At 37.6% G+C, this 27,500-nt stretch overlaps 1 protein-coding gene across 3 annotated transcripts in view; it reads left to right on the plus strand.

Moving 5' to 3' along the window:
* The window catches only part of LOC115218050 (protein prickle-like), a 117,042-nt gene that overhangs the window by 67,854 nt on the left and 21,688 nt on the right, over nucleotides 1-27,500 (plus strand). For all 3 annotated transcript variants that reach the window (XM_036503699.1, XM_036503702.1, XM_029787812.2), the window contains one exon: nucleotides 25,026-25,280. In XM_036503699.1, coding sequence (XP_036359592.1) covers nucleotides 25,026-25,280 — 255 coding nt within the window. The remainder of the gene's footprint in view (nucleotides 1-25,025; nucleotides 25,281-27,500) is intronic.

The raw sequence follows: 27,500 nt of genomic DNA on the forward strand, positions 1-27,500 counted from the left end.
ACATACATACATACATACACACACAGGTGAACTAGTAGAGTGGGTATCGCATCGGAGAAAATGCTTCGTGGTATTTTGTTCGTCTTTATGTTCTGAGTTCAAATTCCTCCGACGTCTTCTTTGTCTTTCATCCTTTCGGAGTCGATAAAAGTAAGTATCAGTTGAACTCTGGGGTCCATATAATCAACTTACCCCTTTCTTCAAAATTGCTGACCTTGTGCCGCAATTTGAAACCATTGTTATTATTATTACTATTAATATTATTATTATTATTATTATTATTATTATTATTATTATTATTATTATTATTATTATCACGCCACACGTACATAGGTGTATGTATCAATCTGTGTTGACCCATTTTTCCTTTTCTATCGTATATCTGTTGTTGTTCCCACTCGCCCTCTCTCTCTCTCCCCCTCTCTCTCTCCCTCCCTCTCTCTCTCTCTCTCTCCGTCTTGTTTGCTTGACTCTGTGTGTGTGTGTGTGTGTTTGTATATTTACACATACGCGCGTATAATCATGTATACAGACACATATACGCACGCGCATGTATATAGATATTCATTTATGAAGGACATTCGTTACCATGTTATGATGTAAAAAGGAACGCCATGTAGAGACATTTGACATCAAGAAGATATTGTGTCAAAGACAAATTCTGCAATATCTATGCTAACCACGTGGGAAAGCTATGAACGTATCGAAGCCTCCAGTGGAGACCTAAAACGAAATGGGCCCAAAAATAAATATTTCTGGAGAGAGCAGGCTGTTCATGTCGTATTTCTCAAACGGTTTTGAATTTCATATCTTTTTGACTCATACATTCGAGAAACATCAGTCAAATGGCTGAATATTGCATATTCCCGTAGGAGGCGCTGGCGTTTCTGGTTGCTTTTGTCATACAACATATATTGAAATTATACTAAGAACGTTTACTTTATACACGCACAACATACACAAGCGTATAACTGTGTGTGGCTCCATCTCGCTCTCTGTTTTATATAATAATAATAATAATAATAATAATAATAATAATAATAATAATGATGATAATAATAATAATAATGATGATGATGAGTGCCTCATAAATATAAATATAGAATCTGGAAAGTAGAAGAGAAGCGAAGACATTGCATTGATGACGTCACAAATTGCAACAAAAGGGCACTACCAAACCTAACGGATTCATTGATTTATCGATAAATTAAATGGTAAATCAAGCAATCGATTTATTAATTACATAAATCGTAAACAAATTTCATTAATTATAATAAAAGAAGTTAAATAGAACCAGTGTGTGTTTCTTATTAGCAAGATGGCCGTCGCAGAACTCAACAAAATTTCTTTAATATTTATTGTGATTTCGAATCAAATGACCAATAAATGCGGTATATGATCTCCACTGTCCCTATTAGTAGCAAGGATTTGGCGTTTCCTTTTTCATACCCAACGTTTGTCATGAAAGGCAAAAAGTTCAGAATATTTTTTGGTATTTAAGTATATCTTCCACATTCATTATGACTTTTGAATGTTTACGATATTTAAAAACGTGATTCCTTTGTTTCCATACAGAAATGTCTCTTTAGCGATGAATTTGCTTTGTTATGGTTGAAAACTGTACTAATTAACCATCTCATACACATCGCTGCCAAAACTATCGACAGTGACGGATGGAATCGCCATGGTAGAGAAGGGATTTCATTACATTCTTCTATATAGGATATTGAGTACGTCTTCTTTGTACAAGCTACTCATAGCGGCGGCAATTGACTGGCACTCCGTCGGTTACGACGACGAGGTTTCCAGTTGATGCGATCAACGGAACAGCCTGCTCGTGAAATTATCATACAAATTGGCTGAGCGCTCCACAGACACGTATACCCTTTACGTAGTTCTCAGGGTGATTCAGCTTGACACAGAAAGTGACAAGGCTGGCCCTTTGAAATACGGGTACAATTTATTCTTTTCAGGTGCCTGGACTGAAGCAACGTCAAATAAAGTGTCTTGCTCAAGGTCACAACGCGCCGCCTACAATCGTGAGCTGAATACCTTAACCAGTTAGCCACATGCTTTCACACAGCTACGGTTATGTGCTGTGGAGTTACATCAGAATGAAGAACAGATAATTCATCTCAATAGACTTGCCAAAGTTCTACAAAAGCATCCCTCAAATAATCACTTCCATTTCTTCAACTTTGAGAAACTATTGGAAAGTCTCTCAAGTAAAGTATTTGATATATCTTGGCATGTTTTTTTTTATTTTCGTCTGCCTATAAGGAATGGAGCCTGGCTCATAAAATTCAACTGGAGAAGTTCGGGAGGAAATTACTGTCTTTAGTGGACGAGTTGCTTTGGTCAAATGTCATTGATTCCATTTGAGGTTGGATGAAGATGAAGCTGTGTTCCACAATTGCTGCCAGACAATACTTTTATGGCAACCTCTACATTCAACTAATCTTTTGTCGATTTCTTTTTTTTATTATCATTATTCTTTGAGAGAAAATATCCGTCAGCATCTGTTTATGGTATTTTTCTGAACGACGCCAAAGTGTTAGGAAGATTTATCGAACTACTTCGATTGCTAAGCTTCTTAAACGTAATTCTTTACATTTTCTGGTTTTTCTCAGATGCTGCAGTTAAGTGCTTTCCTTGCTGTCTTCCCTCCTCTCTCTCTCTCTCTCTCTCCTCTCTCTCTCTCTCTCTCACACACACACACTTCCAATCTGCAGCTTACACTCAATATATTAAACAGCAGCCATGTTAAATTGCAACACCATCTTTAATGTATTAGTCGGTACACGTGTGTGTGTCTGTGTGTAATATTCCATTATCCAAGTAGACTGATTAAAAGCGAATTTACCTTCCACCCCTTCCCGTCTAATTACACTTTCTAAATAGATTTACATCAAAATCAGAAAGTTCATTATCTACCAAAACTGCTAACATTACACAGTAAATGACTCGGTAAGCATGAAGCACATGAGTCTCTGAAGAATTTCCTGAGAGAAAAATCTCCAAGAATCCTCTCTCCATATTATAGCACCAGATACAAATTACCGCAATTGTTAAAATCTGAGATACAATGTCTCAGATGAGAGCAATATTTCCTGGGATTCTTTAATCTTCGGCTTCCTGACCGTTTCTTGCTACTGTAAGCTTTATTTCTAAAATTCTTCTAACTGTTGCTGCCCAACCACATGGTTCCGGGTCCAGTCCATTTCGAGGTACTTTGGGCAACTTCCCTTCTGCTATATCCTCGAGCAGACCAAAGCCTTGCGAGTGGATTTGGCTGGCGGAAACTGAAAGAAGCCCGTCGTATATATATATATATCAAATGTGAGGATAAAATTCTTTTCGGAAAAAATATTCTCTCGAAAAAGATTTTATCAATGGCCAGCATATTGGACATATTGTCCATTAACCATATAATTTTTTCACAATACACACGCTACTCGAAAAAAGGTCGACAGAAATTTCTAAAAAATTCCATTATTACCATATCGGACCGATTTCAGGGTTAGCTTATAACAGCCCTCCCTTCGTCAGTGATACATGTGGCAAAAGAAATTAATGAGATACTTACTCACACCCATGGAAGAAGCAAATACTAAGTCATGGGCACAACTAAGTACCCCAAATACATCCAAAATAGAAATACTCCAGCCCATTCGAGGCACGTGCGATTTGAACTGAGGCTCTCACAGAGTGAGTTAGTTAGTTCGGAAGTGAACGCTTAAATTTATGTCAAATGTGAGGATAAAATTCTTTTCGAAAAATATTTTATCAATGGCCAGCATATTAAAAATACCTTTAACGGTTAAATTTATAAACAATTTATAAATGAGGGCAAAGGAAAAAAATTTCTAATGCCAAATATGCCGAAAAATTGGACATATTGTCCATTAACCATATAATTTTTTCACAATACGCACGCATATTTGGCATTAGAAATCTTCCTTTGCCCTCATTTATGAATTATATATATATATATATATATATATATATATATATATACCTTATAAACAAAGGCATAAGAAAAATATTCTAATGCCAAATATGCCGAAAATAGACAATTCGTCAATAATCATATAATTTATCACTATATTATTACTTTGAGACGCGTGCTTATAGTGATAAATTATATGGTTATTGACGATTTGTCTATTTTCGGCATATTTGGAATTAGAATTTTTTTCTTTTGCTCTTGTTTATAAGTTATTTATAAATTTAACCTTTAAAGGTATTTTTTAATATTCTGGCCCTTGATAGAATTTTTTTCGAAAAATTTTATCCTATATTAGATGTGTGTGTGTGTATATATATATATATATATATATATATATATATATATATTAAAAGTCGGGGTACAATATGCACCTGCTTGCCTATTTTTGTTATGTTAACTGGCTACTGTATCATAATTTTTTTAAAGATAATGGTAATTTATTTTGAAGTTATATATGTATATGTGTGTGGGAGTGTCTGTTCACTACCATCGCTTGACACCCGGTGTTCGTGTATTTACGTTCCCGGAGCTTAGGGGTTCTGCAGAAGACGCCGATAGAGTAAGTACCCAGCTTTAAAAAGTACATGTTCTAGGATCGATTCCTTCGACTAAAATTCTTGAACGCCGTGCCTCAGCATGGTTGCAGTAACAAATAAAAGAATGAATGATATCCAACCTAAATTTGGTAATTTTTGGCCGTTGTCTTTTGTAAGCAACCATTACAATTATTATCTGGACTATAAGATATGAAGAGGTGATCTCTTGGATAAAGCCTCGTACCGTGGTATCGGCACTTAACGACGTCTCGATCAAGACAACATTGTTGAGAGTCACGTGTTGTAAAATAAATTAGGGACAGCAAGTGTTAACTCTTTGTGATCTTAAAGTAATAAGTTCAAGTCCTGGGCAAGATATATGATGGTATTTACCATGGACCCCAATTCTAGGCCGAATAACGAAACATAGTACTGTGACCAACATGTCCAGGAATCGGAGATGGGAAGGCCTGTAGTCAGGTGTCGACGACACAGGCCTATTTGTGTGTGCAGTCTGTGCTTGAAGGGTAAACTGGAGAAAGTAAGAGACTAGAAGAGGAAACGAAATAAACAGGCAGAAAGCAATGAGGAAACCCCGGTTGTTTTTCTCAAGGAAAATCATGAAACTTCAGAATTTGTTATGAAGGTACAAGATTGTCGGCACGTTAGAGCATGGCACTTGAAGAAGATGTGACTTCATACCCTTCTACAAACATAGTTTTTAATGTTGGTGATGTGCCAGGAGCAGTAGCTATCGGTTTCTGCCATTGTAGCATCGATTGTATAGGGTTGCTGTTAAGGATTTCTGGCGTAAACACAGGTTTATATTTTGTGTAGGTGCTTAGTCAATTAGACTAACCCCAGCACTTGACTCCTGTTTAATATATGAGTCCCTGGATGATGAGAAGCAGAGTAGATCGCCTACCGGATTTGAACTGATGTCCAAACCAGCCGTGATTAAACCACGCAACACTTTGTATTCGATGTTCTCTCGTTTCTGGCGTCCATTCCTTTTAATGTCACTATTTTAAAATAGAGTCACTTCTGCAGGATATGAAATAATGTAAAGGTGACCAAAGGTGTCTCTGATAACCACTGCAGTTCAAAACATGTCCTGTAATCCGGCTTAGACGTTGAATTTAACTAATTTATAACGAGTAAAACTATCTGTACATCTGATTGTTTACTAAATCGTGTGTGTGTGTGTGTGTGTGTGTGTGTGTGTGTGTGTGCGTGTGTGTGTGTGCGTGCGTGTGTGTGTGTGTGTCTGTGTGTGTGTGTGTGTGTAAGAGGTTCCCACCAATCTCTTCAATGTTTGTTCTCTGTGTTGCTAATTCAATATCAAAAGCTGACCGATGCCAAAAGTAGGATGAAAGGTTATGGCCGAACACTGGCTTTGATTAGCAGCTTTCCTGCTATCACTCGCAGAAACAATAGAATTAATAAAGATAGGAATTGGTTAGAGAAGACACAAGTGGAATTGAAATACAAGGATTCCATTGTTGTCATTACAACGTGTATAATTGCTATTGAGGAGTGGTGGCGGCGGTGGTGGTGGCGGTGGTGGTGGTGGTGGTGGTGGTGGTGGTGGGTGGTGGTGGTGGTTTGATGGATTCGATTTAGCTCACTTCCTGTGTACATATTTCTAATGTCTGTATACAGCAATTCGCTATTAATTATCGGCTAAATCAATAGTAGTTTTAATACACCAAGTGACTGCGTGTGTGTTTTGATGTGTGTGTGTGTGTGTGTGTGTGTGTGCGGGCGCCTCTGTCGTCGACGTTCGCCCCTGTGCATTGTGAAGATCGAGCTCCCAGTTTTATTACATTTCCTTATCTTGCCCTGCTTATAACATTTTATTATACACACACCACACACACACACACACACACACTGACGCGCACACGAAACAAACACATACACAAATACACATTGACACACATACAGAAAGAGAGAAAGAGAGAGAGCGAGAGAGAGGCTCACATCAAACAAAGGTATGAGGATTACCTGGAAGCCGCGATGTATGATATCTAACGCACAGACGTACTCCACATACACACACACACACACACACAACACACACACACACACACACACACACACACACACACACTGGTTATATTTCTGATGATTGTAGTCGACCAATATCGGACTGGTCGATGATCTAGCAGACACCAACAAACACACTCCTATGATGTTTTCCTAGGAAATCGAACAAATACGTTATTGTGGGATCACTTTGGAGAGCTTGAGTCGCTTGAATCGCATCCCTGCCCCAGATCTTATTTTAAGTCGGATTCATAAGGGGAACGCAAACAAACTAACGGCGGTTGTTCAGAGGTGATATATAAACAAAATGCAAATACGTGCACATGCACGCGCACATGTATAGACGTATGTATGCGTTGGTTTTTTTGTGTGTGATGTGTGCTGCGTGTGTCGTTATAACGATGGAATGTCTTTATTTTCAGATGCGGTTGCTCTCACGACACGTATTGAGTGCTCTTCTCTTTCGTTTACACACACATGCACTCACACATACGCACACACACACACACACACACACACACACACACACACGCATGCATGCACACGCGTGCGCGCACACACACAATGTAACGTAATGTTGTTTAGCCCCGACCTCTTTGATCAAAGGTTTGATTGAAGAAAAGACGTTTCGGATGACCCCCATCCAGCATTTTGGTATAGTGTGTGTGTGTGTGTGTGTGAGAGAGAGAGAGAGAGAGAGAGAGAGAGTGAATAAGTAATATCATTAAGATGGTGGTGGGGAGAATATTATGATGATGATTGGAAGAGATGAAGCGAAATATAAATGAGGTAGTAGTGAGATCGAAATGAATAGTTTTGATGATGATGATGATGACGGCTGCGGTTAATTTAGTTGGATGCGGTGGGGGAAATGGAGAGGTTGTTATTATTTTACATGGTAGATATGACGTTGATGTGCATAAAGATGGCGGCTTTGATAATGTCTTTGAGAAGGACCAGTTAGTTGATAAGAATTGATAATGGCGACGGTGAAGGTTGTTTAAAATAAGGGAGAGGAACAGTGGGAGGTCAATGATAACGATAGTAACGATGTGGAAAATGGGTTCCTGGTACGAATTGTTACTGGTATTTATATTGTGAAATATCTTTGTGTCCTTTTCTCTCACTATGTACTCATATTAATTCGTGTAGCTGAGACTTCTATTCGTTGATAGTACTCTATATCTAATTTTAGTTTGTCAGGGCTATGAGTATTGCCTGTGTATAATAAATAAATGGGGGAAAAGGAATGTCGAAAACAACCGCAATTAAAAATGTGCTTATATGCTTATATACACATTAAGATAACTTTGCAGAACATCTAGATGTTTCTGTAACTAGTAGTTCGGTCGGTGATAGTCTCTCTCTCTCTCTCTCTCTCTCTCTATATATATATATATATATATATATATATATATATATATATATATATATATATATATATAGAGAGAGAGAGAGAGGAGAGAGAGAGAGAGAGAGAGAGAGAGAGAGAGCTATCTCTTTATATATATAATCACACGCGTATGTCATCCACGATATGTTGGATGTATATATAGCGGTTGAATCGCACAGAGTGCTAAGTAAGCGCGTTCATTAATATGCAGCCGAAAAGAACCCCGTCATATCAATAAGTATATCATGAAAAATATTGCCAGAGTCTTTTATTTGGAATCATATCTAGTTTGTAAAATAACCAATGTGCGATTCATGCGGGAACAAAACGCATATCAACTTTAGAAGAGGCATCTTCATTCGTTTAACCGAGGCATTTATTCAGTGAGAATGCTCTACAATTCATTAAAATGTGTGTATATGTGTGTGTTTAAAGTGCGCTGTCAGCAGCAGCAATCTGGAATTATCCGTTAAAAGAGAAAATGAAGAATAAATGAATGCGTATGATAATTATAAGTATGGACCTACAGCAAATGTCTGTATGTGTCTAGCGATGGACGTTAAGAGGGGATATGATCTTTATTGTAGCCTGAGAGAATTTATCAAAGTCTCGTAAAGTCTCCCGGTCGAGCTCGTCATCTGATTGTTTGGGGAATGTTCTTAAATAAGTATGTCACTCTCTCTCCAACTTCCCCCTCGTATTTGTAAATAATATATCCAATATTAAAAAGGTACATTATATACACACAAACGTACACGTATATACATAATTACTTACATATACATATATACATGCATACATTGTATGTATATATCTTTCACGTGACCGACCAGATGTTGCTACACATCGCTGATCACAATGCGTTCGCATTGTTTTAGCCTTCGAACGACGCCACCCCGCTGGCTAAGCGAGCAGGCCAACAGAAGAAAGAGTGGGAGAAAGAGTACAGCAGGGATCCCCCCCCCCCTGTCGGAGCCTCGTGGACCTTTTAGGTCTTTTCGCTCAATAAACACACACAACGCCCGGTCTGGGAATCGAAACCGCGATCCTCCGACCGCTAGTCCGCTGCCCTAACCACTGGGCCATTATGTATGTGTGTATATATATATATATATATACACACACACACACATACATACACAGCCGACAACTGATGAAGGGTCGTTCCTTGTGTTGCTTGTCTTGTTTTCCATTTCGTTCTTTCGTTACTTGCAAAAAAAAGTCCTTATTCCATGTCTTCGTACTTCTTATTTTTTGTTGTTTACGTTTTGTGACGTCCTGTGCCTACATATGCATACGTATATACGTATACATGTAAGTATGTACGTATACGTATGTATATATGCTTATATATATGTGTGTGTATATATGTTATCTAACTGCATAACTATTTATAGTCATATTTATATATACATGAATACTGTAAATGCAATCTCTCTCTCTCTCAATCTCTCTCTCTGTTATTTTCTAAGTATTTCTTTTATGAACCGTCTGTTTTTCTATGCTGATTGCTTTTACTCAAATTTCTTCTGGAAGAAGATTTTGTGCCACAAGTAAAAAGTGTGGCGGTGGAATTGGGTGGAAACGCTAAAAATTATGAAACCTTTCAACATTTACCTTTATCTTACCCACTCACACTTCTACTTCTTTCTCTACTCCTCCCTCCCTCTCTCTCTCTCTCTCTCTCTCTCTCTCTCTCTCTCTCTCTCTCTCTCCCTTCCATCTATCCGTATCTTGTTAGAAATCTCTCTCTAAAATAAATGAATAAATAGACTGCAAAAAACGCAGAGAAACGAATGTTCTTCATTTTGATTTTTATCATCATCATCGGCGACGTTGTCGTCGTCGTCGTCGTCGTCGTTATTATTATTATTATTATTAAATAGGACAGTGAACTGGCAGAATCGTTAGCAGGCTGAGCGTAATGCTTAGCGGCATTTCGTCCGTCTTTACGTTGTGAGTTCAAATACCGCCGGGATCTGCTTCACCTTTCATCCTTTTGTGTTCGATAAACTAAATACCAGTTTAGTACTGGGGGTCGATGTAATCGACTTATCCCCTCCCTCAAAACTGTTGCTCTTGCACCAAAATTTGAAACCATTGTTATGCTCGCCTTTCCTTTACTTTTTCAAGTTTCGTATTTATATTATCACCGTAAACTTGAGCCATTTTTTCTCATATAAATATGTTATTTTGTTGGGTTTTTCTCTTCTTTCGTTTCTCTTTCCTCATCCCTCACCCCCCACTCCCATCATGCACCATTCTGTCCCTCACTCCTCCACCGCCATCCTCTTTCTATATACTCTGCATCTATTAATAAGAACGGCATTCCTGGTCCAGGCGATGAACTAACACGGAAAATATAGTTTCCCCTTTTTACTTGTAACCTATTGTGGGTGGTGGTGGTGGTAGTGGTGGTTGTGGAATCTCTGGAGATGGAGAGATTACTTAAGGCTGTGGGGGTATGAGGAGGGGAAACTGAGGGTGGTGGGTAGAGAACACGTAAAGTATATTACGACTGTATTTGGTGATGACTTCGTTGGAGAAAAGAGAAAGACAAACGTGAATAGTTTACGGGTGGATTGGAGGGGAGGTTGTTTACTGGTCGGTGAACAAACGCTACTTTGTAACATTTATGATTTACACACACACACACACATATACAGAATTACCGTCTTTCCAAAGACAATTGTATCTAAATTTCTATTTACATTTCAACATGTACTCGTTTGATAGTATTTAAGGATTTGCGTGTGTGAGAGAGATTAATAATAGGGTGGAGACGATAATGCAGAATGCTACACTGCCAGTGACTTCAACCTAGTTTCATCTGTAGCGATACTCGGGATTTCTACCCACCCTGAATCCCTTATCTGTCCGGGATAGCTGATTCTTTCAAAACGACATCAAAGGGGTCTTAACTTCGCTTTGTGAAAGAAATCTTACTTCTTTATTCTAAAAACCCAACAGAAACAAATATTTAAAATAGATCAGACTGAAGGACATTTTAAGCTAGTCAAATGATGCTATGCAACTAACATTAACAGGGTCCCTACTTTAGAAGAACATGAACCATTTTCGTTAAAGTTTGGGCAAAAACCATCTCGTTTGATCATTGCAATTTTTGGTCATTATTACAAGGTTATCGCTTGACCTGTGAACCCTCTTATATTTCGGACAAGCGAAAGGACAGCCTCTACACTTTACCTGCTAGAACTAACAACAAAACATCACTTAATTAATAAAGATCAACGTTAATATATTATTAATGATTTATTTTTTTTCATGAATCCTCTTATTTTTCTGTTGAGATTGCTTTACCTCTAATTTCTTCGAGGAGGTTCTGTGTTAATGGCAAAATCTGGACTGTGGTGCAACGGAACAGGGTAAGACTATCCCAGAATTACAAAGCATTTTCATATTTACTTCTGTTTTAATTCCACATCTTACCTTTTTCTCTCCCCCTTTTCCCCCCTCTTCCAGTTCTCTTTTCTCTTGGAAAGACTGTCTTTGAGAAATGCGACGAGGTAGAAAGACCATCAATTCCTTTTGTTCTCTGCCCCCTTTTTCTTATTTCAAACGTATTTCATTACATCTTCCTGGTTTTTGTCTACCTTAGTGGTTCTCAGTCGGGGTCCATACAACGCCTGGGGTTCCATATATGATTTTTGGGGGGTGGGGCCAGGGTCGTTCATGAAAAAATGTTTCTTTAGATGTACCTATTGCAAGAAACAACTAGGTTTTTTTTTTATTCAACGCTTCGTACAGTTCAACATGTTTCTGGTCCCTGAAAGATGTTCCCTCGAGGAGTGTAATTGCAAACCTATACAAGTGAAAGCCTACAAAACAAAATAGGGATCTTGAAAGAAGTATCTCTAAAACTCGTTTTGAAACATTAATTGGCTGTTGGGGTCCACCAGAATGAAACGGTAATCAAGGGGGTTCAAAGATTTCGAAAATGGTTGGGAACCACTGGTTTACATGCTGAAAACCGAAACCCCACATTGGGACTTCTCTCTGGGTAACCCTTCGTATCAATGCCTTCTGTGGAGGCTCTCTAGTGAACGAGTTAGTTTGGTAGGGATCTAATATAGCAATGCCCTTTATGGAATTTCACTGACCCTTTTGAGGGGACGAATAACAGAAGGTATCTGCATTGCTGGTTTGAATGCTTACCATAGATTCGCTAAAAACGTTTGATGGTTTATACGAACAAACACACACACAACACCACTCCACACATGCACACACACACAACATCACTTCACACACACATACACAACACCGCTCTACACACACACAAACACCACTCCACCATAAACACACACAACACCACTCCACATACACACAACACAGCACCACTCCGCCCACACACACACACAACACTACTCCAGGCACACACAACACCACTCCACACATACACACATGCAAACCGCTCCACATACACAACAGCACTCCACCATACACACAGAACACCACTCCACCATACACACACACACACACAAACACCACTCCACCTACACACACACGCAACACCACTCCACACATACACACACATACACACAACACATACAAACACATACACATACACACACACACAACATCACTTCACACACACATACACAACACCGCTCTACACACACACACACCACTCCACCATAAACACACACAACACCACTCCACACATACACACACACACAACACCACTCCACACATACACACACACATACAAACACACACCACACACACACACACACACACCACACACACACACACAAACACCACTCCACCATACACACAGAACACCACTCCACCATACACACAGAACACCACTCCACCATACACACACACACACAAACACCACTCCACCTACACACACACGCAACACCACTCCACACATACACACACATACACACAACACATACAAACACATACACATACACACAACACATACAAACACACACACACACACACACACCACACACACACAACACCAATCCACGTACACACATTCACTCCCATTCAGTCAGAAACTAAAAATCTTGCACAGGTGACGTTACTAATAATAATAATAATAATAATATAATAATAATAATAATAGTGGTCCGAGTTATTCATGTAAAAATATGAGTAGAGATCAAATGAAAGAGAGTGGAACGATATGAAAAGTTGGAATAATAAACAGTTTGAATGTGTGTAGTCCAGATGATGGGGGGGGGGTAGTAGGGGGATGCAGGGAAAGGTGGGGGGGGGGGGTTAAATATGGAGGTAATTGACAGCCCAGGTGATAGAACTTTACTATGTATTGCCAGCCTACATCTTCCTGTCGCTGTATACATATACTTATCGTTTTATATTTTGTGTGTGTGTGTATCTGTATGTCTATGTATACGTACCAATCGTTATACGCATACATATTTATAAATACAAATAAGTATGTCTACACATTCATATCTATCTACCAATAACGTACATACACACACATACACTAGATTGCTAGATAAGTATATACTAGGAAATTTGTTTATATATATATGCACATAAACATATGCATATATTTATCTATGTACGTGTGTTCAAATATACATACATACATGCTTACATGCGGTAGAGGTAACTCTAGTACAGGTGATGGCTGCCGACGAGCAGAGAGTGTGTGTGTGGAGATAGATAAGGGGATATGGAAGTTTTGGAACCGTGTAAGTTGTACCTGTGTGTGTGTGTGTGTATACCTGTGTGTGCGCGCGCACGGGAGGGGCGTGCTGGGTGTGAGAGAAAGATCTTAATTGATTTTGTGACGTGTAATCGTTTTACCTTTTTGCAGCAGTATGAACTGGCAGATGTTGTGATATCGTTTAGGGAGATGATCAAGGTGATAATGGTGATGGTGATGCTGATGATAATGGTGATGATGGTGATGATGGTGATGGTGGTGGTGGTGGTGGTGGTGACAGGCAAGAAGAAATATATTAAAGAAAAGAGAGGAAAATGAAAAGAAAATAAATATAAAAGTTTAGCCACCCCCCCAAAAAAAACCGTGAGGCGGAGGTGAAGTACCGAAAGATAGCTGATATGCACTTCAACATATGTTTGTGTATCAGTGTGACATATCTATTTAGCTGTCTTTCTCTCTCCCCGTATATGTACATATATATATATATATATATATATATATATATATATATATATATATATTTAAAACAGTACCGAGTGTGTATCTCTCCCCTCTGTGCCTTATAAACCTAGTGCACCACCACCCTCATTTTGCCATCCGGCAAATGGTTCTGTCGACCTGTCATCTGTTCTTCAAACTCTGGAATACAGAAAGCAGGCATTTTTTTTTGTTTTGTTTATTCATAGTTGGTTTGTGATTGCATTTCAAGATACTGAACTTTAACAACGTTTTACTCACTTTCCAACACCCGTTACCACCATATATATATATGTGTATATGTGTATATATGTGGTAGGTTTTTGTTGAAGTTCCATAGATTTATTAAAATGTACAAGTATCGACATTTCGCGAAATAATAGCAACATCTGCCAAACATTTACCATTTTCTTCATCTGATTCTTCGCTCTGCTGAAGCAATTTCTGGTGCTTTGGTTCATCCATATGGCATCTGTTATACGTACATTTTTTTCTCCGTAATATCTCCAATCGGTGTGTGTGTGTGTTTATGTATATATTATATATATATATATATTATATATATATTATATATATATATATATATATATACGTAGATAGATAGATAGATAGATAGATAGATAGATAGATAGATAGATGATAGATGGTCTGTTGAAATACATATCTATGAATATATGTTGAAATATTTCTCTCTCCTCTCTCTCTCTCTCTATATATATATATATATATATATATATATTATTATACATATATAAGATAATTATATATATTATATATATATTATATACATATATATATATACATATATATATATACATATAATATATACAATATATATATATATATTATATATACTATATATATATATATATAATATATATATATATATATATATATATACATATATAGATATACATATATATATATATAATATATATATTATACATATATAGATATATATACATATAACATATATAATATATATATACATATATATATATATACATTATATATATATATATTATATATATATACATACATTACATTACTTTATATACATACATACATATACTTATATATACATACATGCATAATATACTTATATACGCATATCTACACATTCATTGTATATATACTATATATATATATATATATATATATATATATATATATATATATAGATAGATAGATAGATAGATAGATAGATAGAGAAAGGGGGAGGGAGAGATGGAGAGAAAGAGAGAAAAGTATTTCAACAATCCGTTACGAAGATACGACAATGAAGTTGAAAAGAGGAAAACATTTTGCAAAGGCAAGAAAATCTATCAACAATTTAAGGTGAGCTTCATAGAGAACCAGAATAGACATGGCGTTTTTTTTCTTCTCACCACACACACACACATACACACACTCATACACACGCACGCACACAAACACATCTGTGTTTTACTGTTTGAAACACTGAAGAAGTCCTAATGAAAAGAAATCTAGAAAGAACAATGAGTAAGATGTGGAGATGAAGACAGGAGTATTTGAAGATGGGGGAATAGGGTGAAGGGGGAAAAGGAAAGTAGAAGGTAAAGAAAATTGGGAGGCAAAGAGCGAGTAAATACAATGGTGGAGCGAAAAGAAGAATTTGGTAAGCAAAAAAAATGTTCTTCCTGCTTTCAAAACCGAGATGGTTTTGTGTGAAAGAAGGAGAAAGAAGAAGACAGAAACGAACCAAATAGAGGAAGAGAGAGAGAGAGAGAGAGAGAGAGAGATAGAGTAGAGATAAAGAATGGGGGGAAAGTGTTGTCGTTGGATTCTACTGTCAGCGTATGTATGTGTTTATATATGTGTGTGTGTCTGTTTTAACAATGTTGGTGTATGTGTGTGTGCGTGTCTTCAACTCGTTGCTTCTTGTAGATTCTAGACTGTTAGTGATAAATCTATGACACACACACACACACAAATCTATCCAAATACTCACTTATATTGGATCGAGGAATAATTCGCGAGCTTTTTTCTTTTTTCAAATTTAAAAATGGACGCAGAAATAAAACGCATCGGCAAAATGTTTTGTTGTTTGAAAGAGAATGTTTTGCTCTACTGGACAATGTATTTTGATTTTTCTAGTTTCATTGATTTTTGTGTATTTTCAGATTATTAAAATGGAATGTCGAGTGGACAAAACTGAGCATTTTCGACACCATTTGCTTTTTGCATTTAATCGAAGCTGCTTGTGAGATTTGTGTTGTGTATGGAGAAGCAGCAATGCCTCAAAATACCACCACCCGTTGGTTTTTTGCGCTTCAAAAAATGGGAATTTTGACCTCAAGGACGGATTAAACATCGGTCGACCAACTGAGTTCCATGAGGACCGATTGAATCAACTTCTTTGCGATAATCCACGTCAAACGATCAGAGAAATGGCGGTACAGATGGATTGTGATAAAAAAAAAAAACTATGTTGAATCACCTTCACTCAATGAGCAAGGTTCATCGAGCTCAAATCGTCGAGCGGTGTGTGATCCGCTCCTGAGGTGGGCGCTACTTTGAAGCATTGCCCCTTCTCTATACACAGTACAAATCTCGCGAGCAGCTTCGACGGGCTTAACACATCGGTTAGATGCAAAAAGCAAATGGTGTCGAAAATCCTCAGTTTTGTCCACTTGCCATTCCATTTTAATAATCTGAAAATACACAAAAATCAGTAAAATTTAAAAATCAAAACACACTTTTAGAGCAAAAAATTCTCTTTCAAATAACATAAAACATTTTGTCAAATCATTTTATTTCTGCGTCCATTTTTAAATTTGAAAAAAAAAAACGCTCATGAATATTTAACAGAGCCGAGTCCGATTCGGGTTTAATTAAGGGGTCTCTGTTTCAATGCTCCTCTCTCTCTCTCTCATACGCGCACACACACACACACACACACACACACACACACACACACACTCAGAGGCGCAGTTGTAGTTGTATGTTAAAAAGTTTGTTTTCCAACTTCATGGTTCCAGGTTCAGTTCCACCGCGTGGCACTTTGGGTGAGTGTTTTCTTCTATAGCCTCAGGCTGGTAAAAGCCTTGTGAATGGACTTGGTAGGCGGAAACGGAAAATCGACCCCAGTGCGTAACTGTTACTTAATTTATCGACCCCGAAAGGATGAAAGGCAAAGTCGACCTCGGCAGAATTTGAACTCAGAACGTAGCAGCAGACGAAATACCTATTTCTTTACTACCCACAAGGGGCTAAACACGGAGGGGACAAACAAGGACAGACAAACGGATTAAGTCGATTATATCGACCCCAGTGTGTAACTGGTACTTAATTTATCGACCCCGAAAGGATGAAAGGCAAAGTCGACCTCGGCGGAATTTGAACTCAGAACGTAACGGCAGACGAAATATGGCTACGCATTTCGCCCGGCGTGCTAACGCTTCTGCCAGTTCGCCGCCTTAAACATTTAAAATGTTGTGTATATTATTTATTTAAAACCCAGTCTTCCAAGTTAAAGCATCTTTTCTCCGTTGAGCGCAGATCTTCAGAAATATTCTAACTTATTTCGAGCAGGGAAACATGTTATCATAAAACACAAGATATTCTTTTCGGTATTCTTTATCGCCTGCTCAATAAGGAAGGAATTTCGGTAGTAATGGAGGCCCTATATCCGCTACGTTTTCTGATACTTGATGGCGGAGAAACATCTTCAAGTATATGATCCGACAATCCTAAGTTGACTGTCTACCCCTCTGATATTACTGTGTCTGCTTTTAGTTTTATACAAAAATTAAAAGTGCTCGATGCATTAGCAATGTGTAGAGTCTCTGGCAATGGCGGATTAGTCTGACGAATTATTTCTTCTTAACGACACGTTTAATGAGCTTAACATCTGAGAACCGTACAAAAATTTGGGCAGGAGGGAGTAATCCAGTTTATCAACACACTGTGAGACTTGTGTGTGTGTGTGTTTTCCCAGTTTGACACAGAACTTTATTACATACCTGAATGCATTCTGCAAACTAGTCAACTGTGACAAGCAGTGTTTAGCAGGGTGTCTCCAAAGTGTTGTTACAGCTGTCTCCTTTAATTTGAAATGACAAAAGGTGACCGGGCATTAGATGTGTAGTAATGATGTCTCAAAACATGTGGAATACACCTCGTATATCCATGTGCGTGTGTATATATGTGCATAATTGTGTATGTATACATACATACATATATATATATATATATATATATATATATATATATATATATGTGTATATATATGTATATATATATATGTATATATAATATGTACATTATATGTACATAAATATATATATATGTGTGTATATATATATATATATATATATATATATATATATATATACTCACACATACACACACAGTGCTAGTTGTTCTAGTTGTTGAATGGGAGAAAATTGGAATAGCTATAAAAAATGCAATGAATAAATAAGATTTTCAATCGAATTAGGTTCAATTTCAGCTGTTCGATTTTGTGCTGAATCTACAATAAAATATAAATATAATTAATGTTGTTATCGCAAATGATTTGTTTGCTGTATTAATCGATAATCCTTAATCTTTATGAGTTTATTCTCCTCCCTTCCAATCCTTTCTCACGTTCATCATTCGCAGTATCTTTTTCCTCCCCTTTTTTTCTTTTCCTTCAGAAACTTAAACAATATCGATAATTTGGTAAATATTCAAAAACTGTCGAAATATAAGAGATACTTGTGTTTACTTAAAATGTGTGTGTGTCTGTGTATTTGTGTGTGTGTGTGTGCGTGTGTGTGGTGTGTGTGTGTAGGGAGAGAGAGAAAGAGAGAGTGCATTTCTAAATATATAGAAATATATTTATGTGTGTATATATCTTTAGAAAAGTTGTATTTTGGTAAAAATATTTCGTTATTTTTAAATAATCGAAATAAGCAATCGTGTGTGTGTATGTTTCTAACGAGAAATATATGAAGATATATTTGATATATATATATAATATATATATATATAATATATATATATATATCTGAAGATATATATATCTGAACCGATTTGGCTTTTGTCCTTCTGAATCTTCAGCAGCAAAAATCAATAATTGAAAGTGGGCAACAAAATTTTATACTGTATTCGTATTAACGTCTATCGTTCCATACTTGCATGGGTTAGGCAGTTTGTGTCAAGGCAGATTTTCTACAACCGGATGCCCTTTCTGTCACCACTTATCACCTGTTTCCAAATAATATTTCTCCATTGGAAGGCAGCAAGCTGGTCGTCAGCATGCCGGGCGAAATGCTTAGCGGTATTTCGTTCGTCTTTACGTTGACTTGTGCCGAGGTCGACTTTGCCTTTCAATAAAGTCGATAATTTTAGTACCAGTTGCATACTGCGTCGATCTAACTGACTGGCCCCCTCCCCCCAAAATTTCGGGCCTTGTGCTCAGAGTTGAAAATAATATTTCTCCATTAGTAAACATGTTTTCACAGAACTCTGACAGTGAAGGACATTTATTTACAACAATCACACCAGGTCAAGACAAGGACACACATGCTCACGCACACACACACACACACACACACACACACACACACACACACACACACACATTCACACACACACATTCACACACACACATTCACACACACACACACACACACACACACACACACAAGACGGGCGTATTTCAGTTTATACGTACCGAATCCAGTCGCAAAGCTTTAGTCAAGCCGGCTGTGGTTGAAGAAATCTTCCCAAGGTGCCACGTAATGGGGCTAAACACGAAAGCATGCCATGTGACGGCTTATTTTCGCAGTATATTTTTTACCACCTTCAGTAATATCAGGAAATATGCCATGCACATAATAATTATCAACTTTTATCAAATTTCTTGATTCTTATTCAAAATTATGAAACTAATTTTAAAAATAATAATATTAATTACATTAAAATATAATTGAAACAGAATTCTTATTTGTGTAATTTATTCCTTCTGCCCCCTCAGTCTCTGATTTTTTTTCTCTTCGTTCATCTACCTCTGAATCTAATAGTCTCTCTCTCTCTCCTCTCTCTCTCTCTCTCTCTCTCTCTCTCTCCTCTCTCTCCCTCTTTATCTAGCTCTATTTCCCTCCCTCTTTCTCTCTCTCTCTCTCTCTCTCTCTCTCTCTCTCTCTCTCTTTCTCTTTATGTATCAGTCTTCTGGTTTCCCCTTCTCTCTATACAATGTAAAGCTTGAAAGCGTTATGGGAAAAACCACTTAACCAGCCAACCAACCAATCTGCCTTTATATCGGTTGTTATTAAACTAAGATGAGATGGCGAGGTGACAGACATGTTAGAACGCCGATCCGTCTTCCCGGCGCGAGTTCAATTTCTGCTCGGTTCGACTTTGCCCTTCATCCAATTGCGATCAATAAAATAAATACCCGTTGAGCACGGTCATCGATTAACTCCCCTTCCCCAAAATTTCACACCTTCTACCTTGATAGGATTACTAATATAATCCAAAATTATTTGCAAGCTTTAGATTAGCCACACTCAGACGTCGTTCCTTTTATCGTCTCAATTTTCTGGTCTTAGAGGAATGTTCTGTTATCTTGGATCTAAAGAATTTTACTGAGATATTGAGATCTAGGCCATAATTAAGACAATCTCATGTTATGGCCTCACATCGAGTGTTTAAAAGCTTTCAGGGATGGCTTTCTTTTTCTTCCTCTCTACTTAAAAATACACTAGTTAGATGTTTATACTGATTACATGTGTTTGTGTGCGGGTGGAGGGGTATGCGTGCGTTGGTGAGTGGGTGTGTATAATTGTATTGTGTTATTATTATTATTATTAGCAGCAGTAGTAGTAGTAGTAGTAGTAGTAGTAGTAGTAGTAAGGCGGTGAGCTGGCAGAATCGTTAGCATACAGGGCAAAATGCTTAGCGGCATTTCGTTCTGCGTTCAGATTCCGCCAAGGTCGACTTTGCCTTTCATCCTTTCGGCGTCGATAAATCAAGTACCAGTGAAACACTGGCGTCGATGATTTCTGTCCTTATGCCTATGGTAGAAAGGACTATTATTATTATTATTATTATTATTATTATTATTATTATTATTATTATTATTATTATTATTATCGCCTGGCTGAACTTCACACCATGATTCTCATCGACATACAGGAGTTATCTCCCTTGGATACTTACATAAACTATAGTTTTTACTAACACCCAATAATAATAATAACAATAATCCTAATAACTGTGTTTAATTGTAGAGGTGCGTGGCTAAGTAGTTAGGGTGTTCGGATCACGAACGTAAGGCCGTGAGTTCGATTCTCGGTGGGGTGTTGTGTCCTTGAGCAAGGCGCTTTATTTCTCATTGCTCCAGTCCACTCAGCCTTGTCAGATTCCGTGTCAAACTGAATCTCCTTGAAAACTACATTAAGGTGCACTCAACCACTTGCATATTAATTTCACGAGCAGGCTGTTCCGTTGGTGGGTCAGTTGGAACATTCTCCGTCGTCGTAACCGAATGAGATCCATGGCATTTAGCTCAGGTCTGGTTATTTAAGATATTGAAAACCATCGAAAATAGTCGATGCCGCCTCATCATTATTCCAGAATACACAAACTGAAGACAAACTATCTGGTAATGTCCCCGATTCAGGGGCAAAACTTTCTTTCTTCCTCTCACGCACACACAAATTATTTTGACCCATTCTTCATCCAACAGCAGCGGTTGGAGTTAACTATGTTCTCTATTAAAATTGACATCATTGCTGTTAGAGTAGGACATGGTTGCTTTTTGAAGGTTACGTTCAACGGGGAAGGTCATCTTCAATGTTGATAGTGAGTTCCTTTGATCTTCTTTCATTATCTCCAGTTAACAGAATGACATTTTCGGTTTCAGTACATGCGAAATCTCAGATTAAAAAATAGAAAACAGCGATTAAGAATATGTAATGTTAATGTGTTTTCCAAGGATATTCATAGATGAAATTGAGAAGGGTTCCATCTGGTTTGTGGGACGGGAGGGGGTTGCTCGGCATAAAGTCACAGAGTTGACTCATCTTGGAGAGTTACCTCCCATCCCCCACAACCACCACCCGCTTTTTCACTATTTGCAGAGAGAAGATAACAGAGATCCCATATATGAGATATATTTGATAATATCAGGAGAGGCTTCTTGTGAGGGGAGGAAGGGGAGGAAAATAGAGACAGACAGATAGATAGATTGATAGAGATAGATAGATAGATAGATAGATAGATAGATAGATAGATAGATAGATAGATAGATAGATAGATGATGAGAGAGAGAGGTACATAGATAGATAGATGATAAGAGATAGATACATAGAGAGAGAGATATACATAGATAGATAGATGATGAGAGAGAGAGGTACATAGATAGATAGATGATAAGAGATAGATACATAGAGAGAGAGATATACATAGATAGATAGATGATAAGAGAGAGAGAGATAGATGATGAGAGAGAGGGAGAGAGAGAGAAAGATAGAGAGATAGATGATGAGAGATTGATAGATAGATAAATAGATAGATGGATGGATAGATAGATAGATAGACAGATAGATAGATAAAAAGAGGATAGAGAGAGAGAGAGACTGTAATCAACAGGAAGTTTATTTTTGAGCACCATTTCGTTGCTATGTACCCTGTAGAGTCAGCCTTTAAGAATATCAACTATTAAGCATTACTTTTATTAATATGCAGTAGTAGTAGTAGTAGTAGTAGTAGTAGTAGTAGTAGTAGTTGCAGCAGCTGCAACAGGAGGAGGATGACAAACGAATTAAGAATATGACCAGAAACATTGGGAAGGTATTCATCTAATTAGCGAAGAGAATTTATATTTCGCTGGAATGTTCTCGTAAATATAAAACAGATCGATATTGTTTTATAGCTGTAGGCATTCGCTTCGTATCTCCGGTCGTTGTTATTCTTGTTGTCGTTGTTGTTGCACTCTAACGTACACTTACTAGACACACAGACATACAGGGCCGTGCACTGCCGAAGACATACAGACCTATATTTGCCTGTGAGACGGTGGAAGAGGTGGATGTGTTGTGACCTTTGCTCAAAATGGTGGTATTTCAACAGTTTGTTGATGAACTGCGGCGCTGGTATTTCACGAGACAAATATTGGAGTCCAGTGAAAGAAGCAACTCAACGCGAGATAAATAATAGACGATTCCTGATGAGCGAAGAGAAAAAGTAAAACCTGTCCATCGAGGGGAATAATAAATCTAATTGAAGCGATTGGTCTGTTATTAACTCTGATGAAGTTGTTCAACTTAAAAGAGAATTGATAACAATATATCTTATTTATTTTCCTCTAAGGAACTAGATTAATTTTCGGAAATTAATTCATAATGTATTGAAATTATCTCCCCTTTGTTTTGAGTTTCTTTTTAACATTTACTGCTTGGTTCTTGTTTATTTTCTCTAATTAACCTCATTCACTTCATCAACGCTAATTAATATCTAAATTCAAGTCATTCGCCCACTTAAATTATGTCCCTTAATCTCTTTTATGCATATAACGTCATTTGTTGGTGTAGATTGGAAATTAGGGACCTTGCCGGATTAAATGTGAGGTGTATTATCTTACATTCCTTTGTGGTTTACTGTAAATAACACATTGTTTCACTTTGACTTCTAAACAAACTCTGTGTAGTTGATCGATCAGCTACAAACAGCGGCAAGTCGAATAACGGCACAAAGATGTTCAAAGATGTTCTTTTGATACGCTTATGTGCCATGTCCCTCACCTTTATAACATAAATTGTCTCAAATAGCAGCGGCGCTACTGATTGAGTGCAATCAGTTACAGAATAATGTTATATATTGGTCAGTGTGGAGGTGCAATGGCCCAGTGGTTAGAGCAGCATATTCGCGGTCGTAGCATCGCGGTTTCGATTCCCAGACTAGGCGTTGTGAGTGTTTATTGAGCGAAAACACCTAAAGGTCCACGATGCTCCGGCAGTGGGTAGTGGCAAACCCTGTTGTACTCTTTCACCACAACTTTCTCTCACTCTTTCTTCCTGTGTGTGTGGTACCTATATTTCGAAGGGGGACAGCCTTGTCACGCTCTTTGTCACGCTGAATCTCCCCGAGAATTACATTAAGGGTACACGTGTCTGTGGAGTGCTCAGTCCATTGCACGTTAATTTCACAAGCTGGCTGTTCCGTTTGATCGGATCAACTGGAACCCTCGACGGAGTGCCACGATTGATTGGTTTGTTCTAAGTTTGAATATAACTTCCGTTTCTACACATTTGATTAATGCTAGTGTTAGTAATAATAATTAATCTAATAATACTCTCTCGATCCGAGAAAGAAACCTCTGTAATGAACGAGCTGCACCAATCATTTGTTTATAGCGATCAAATGTTCATGCTGTACATTATCTCGGTCTTAGCGACGTTTCCTAAACGGGTTCACGGTGTACCACACGTCAGGTGCTGAAGTGATCGTAGAGAAACGTGAAATAAAGATGTTTTGCTCAAGAACTGAACCCGCAATCTCCTGACCGTCAGTGCAACACGCTAACCACTAGGCCACTTGCCTTCCAGTAATACACGAAAGGTTTAACTAAACAAATAGTTCCGATTCAAAGACTAATCTCATGTCGAACGCTTTTACAGCATGCAATGTTACCCAAGTGGAATTTATTTAAGGCAATCACCATTCTTTGGATTACGTTACTTAATCAGAGTCTTCATAGAACAGATGTGGACTTAATCTTCCATACTTAAACAATCTGGAATAAAAACAAATTAAAATACCTGTAATATATTACGACCAATTACATTGCCCTGCTTTTCGCTTCATTTGTGTATTGTAATATAGTACCATTTCCATATATTTATCGGTCTCTTATTTTTGTATTTTTTTCTCCAGGTTTATCTTTACATGAATTGCTTACCTGAAGACAAAGTACCTTACATCAATAGCTTAGGGGAAAAATACCGCATCCGGCAGCTTCTTCAGCAGTTACCTCCCCACGATAACCAGATACGTTACTGTAATAGTTTAACAGAAGAAGAGAAAAGAGAATTACATGTGTTTAGTTCGCGACGGAAACGAGAAGCGCTGGGGCGCGGAAGTGTTCGTCAACTACCTGTAGCACTCGACCAAAATATTACCTGTCCAAATGTGAGTATATTGATACATCTTTATTATATATTTATACAATTTTTATATTGATATATTTTTTATACCTATATATATTTATATGTACTTTTTTTACTGCCAATACTAATCGTTTATTTATATACAATTAAAACGTCAAAACGGAAACTCGATGAGAAAAAGACGGCAGAGAAAGTTGATGGCTGTAAGTTCCCTTAGGCAAGATATCCCATTAAAGTGCTGTTTCTATACCTTGTTGTCAGCTTGGCTAAGAATAGACAACTTTCTGTATTTGACTTGAAGCTTCAAGAATAGTCCCAGATGTGAAATTCAGTTGTTTAAGATGAGAATGTTCAGCCGAGGAATTACGTCATCTCCAAGAAGGAGAAAAGCACCAAATGATTCATTTTTATTTTTATTTTCTCGAAAATTTCTTTCGTGGTTCACCTTAGAGTTAAGTCCTAAAAATAAAAGGAAATCACATTATCATTTTTTTTTTCCACTAAGAAAATACGGGTGGTTCCATTTATTTGTAGGACAGATGAAATACGTGGACTCAACGTGATTGCTAAATGTTTATACAAGATTTACTTTGTACAATGATTCAGTTATGATAATTCTGTGCGGTGTATATTTGTAATTGTTTGTTATTTCGATATGATTCACTCCTTTTCAAAGAGACGCCCGTGAAAAAACATGGAGGCCATATCTAGAGGTGTGCAGTCATTGTATTTTGACTCGTCATGTCCATAAAGAAATGATGAAAGTGTTAGATGAGACCGTTAAGTGGACGCTCCTTTCTTGGCCCCTTCGCCTAACTGATTCAGAGAGAGAGAATATTAAGGTTTTCTGTGGAGTGACTTATTGTTTTACATCACAAAAGAAATTCTTTGATCCGTTTCTAAACACATTAAAAGAATCATAAATAAAGACACTGGAGAAAAACTGGAGCAGTGATGAGGAAACTGTGACTTAGGTGTCAGCAGTGACTCGCCACCGATGTTTAGGCGTCACGTGATTAACTTTGAATTAAAGCCTTCCTGTTGTATTGTGTTCTAAAATGTTCGGTTATAATCATTTACCGGGAATAAAACTACGTGCACGTGGCATTCATGTAAATTAAGTCAATTAATCTTTGGCTTAAAAACATTGACCATGACTTATATGGAACAAATAAACTGAATTCGTATTTAAGTAGACTAAACAGAAAGATCAGTTTTCCTTTCACTTTATATATATAGTTCAATGTAAGGTGGCAGCAAGCTGACTGAATGGTTAGCACGCCGGGAAAATGCTTAGCGGTATTTCATCTGCCTTTCATCCTTTCGGGGTCGATAAATTAAGTACCAGTTACGCACTGGGGTCGATGTAATCAACTTAATACCTATGTCTGTCCTTGTTTGTCCCCTCTGTGTTTAGAAGAAATAGGTATTTCATCTGCCGCTACGTTCTGAGTTCAAATTCTGCCGAGAACGAATTTGCCTTTCATCCTTTCGGGATCGATTAAATAAATACCAGTTACGCACTGGGGTCGATATAATCGACTTAATCCATTTGTTTGTCCTTGTTTGCCCCTTCTGTGTTTAGCCCCTTGTGGGTAGTAAAGAAATAGGTATTTCGTCTCTCTTTACGTTCGGAGTTCAAATACCATTGAGATCGTCTTTGCCTTTCAAACTTTCGGGGGTCGATGAAATAAGTACCAGTTGAGTACCGGGGTTGATGGAATCAATTTACCCCTCCCCCTAAGTTGCTGGCTCTGTGCCAAAACTTGAAACTAGTGTACTGTCTCTTTCGACTAGAGTCCCGTTGTATTGTCCACCAGTTCATTACTATTCAAAGAGATGTCTCAATATCTGTTATTGCCCTTTCAGTCCAATCTTTATATAAAATGTCATATCAATTCTATCACTAATTAAACAAGTAATTAACACGTTGCAAGCCATCTGAATTAATTGCCTGTTTGTCTGAAAGTATTTCAAGCTTCTTTCATGTCACGTCCAAGATACCAAAACTTTAACAGCGGGAGGTCGAACTCCTGGGATACTGTATATGATTGAGTGTATGTTGGACATGGGGTGAGGGATGAACCAAGCCACCAGCTCCCATTGCAAGGAGGGGAGCCACTAGGTAGTTACTAGATCTGCTAGAATTAGCAACCATGTTCCTTGTAAATCACACACCATAATATTCTTTTCTACTCTAGGCACAAGGCCCGAAATTTTGGGGAAGGGGCCCAGTCGATTA

Source organism: Octopus sinensis, linkage group LG1 (assembly GCF_006345805.1).
Source record: "Octopus sinensis linkage group LG1, ASM634580v1, whole genome shotgun sequence".
NCBI lineage: Eukaryota > Metazoa > Mollusca > Cephalopoda > Octopoda > Octopodidae > Octopus > Octopus sinensis.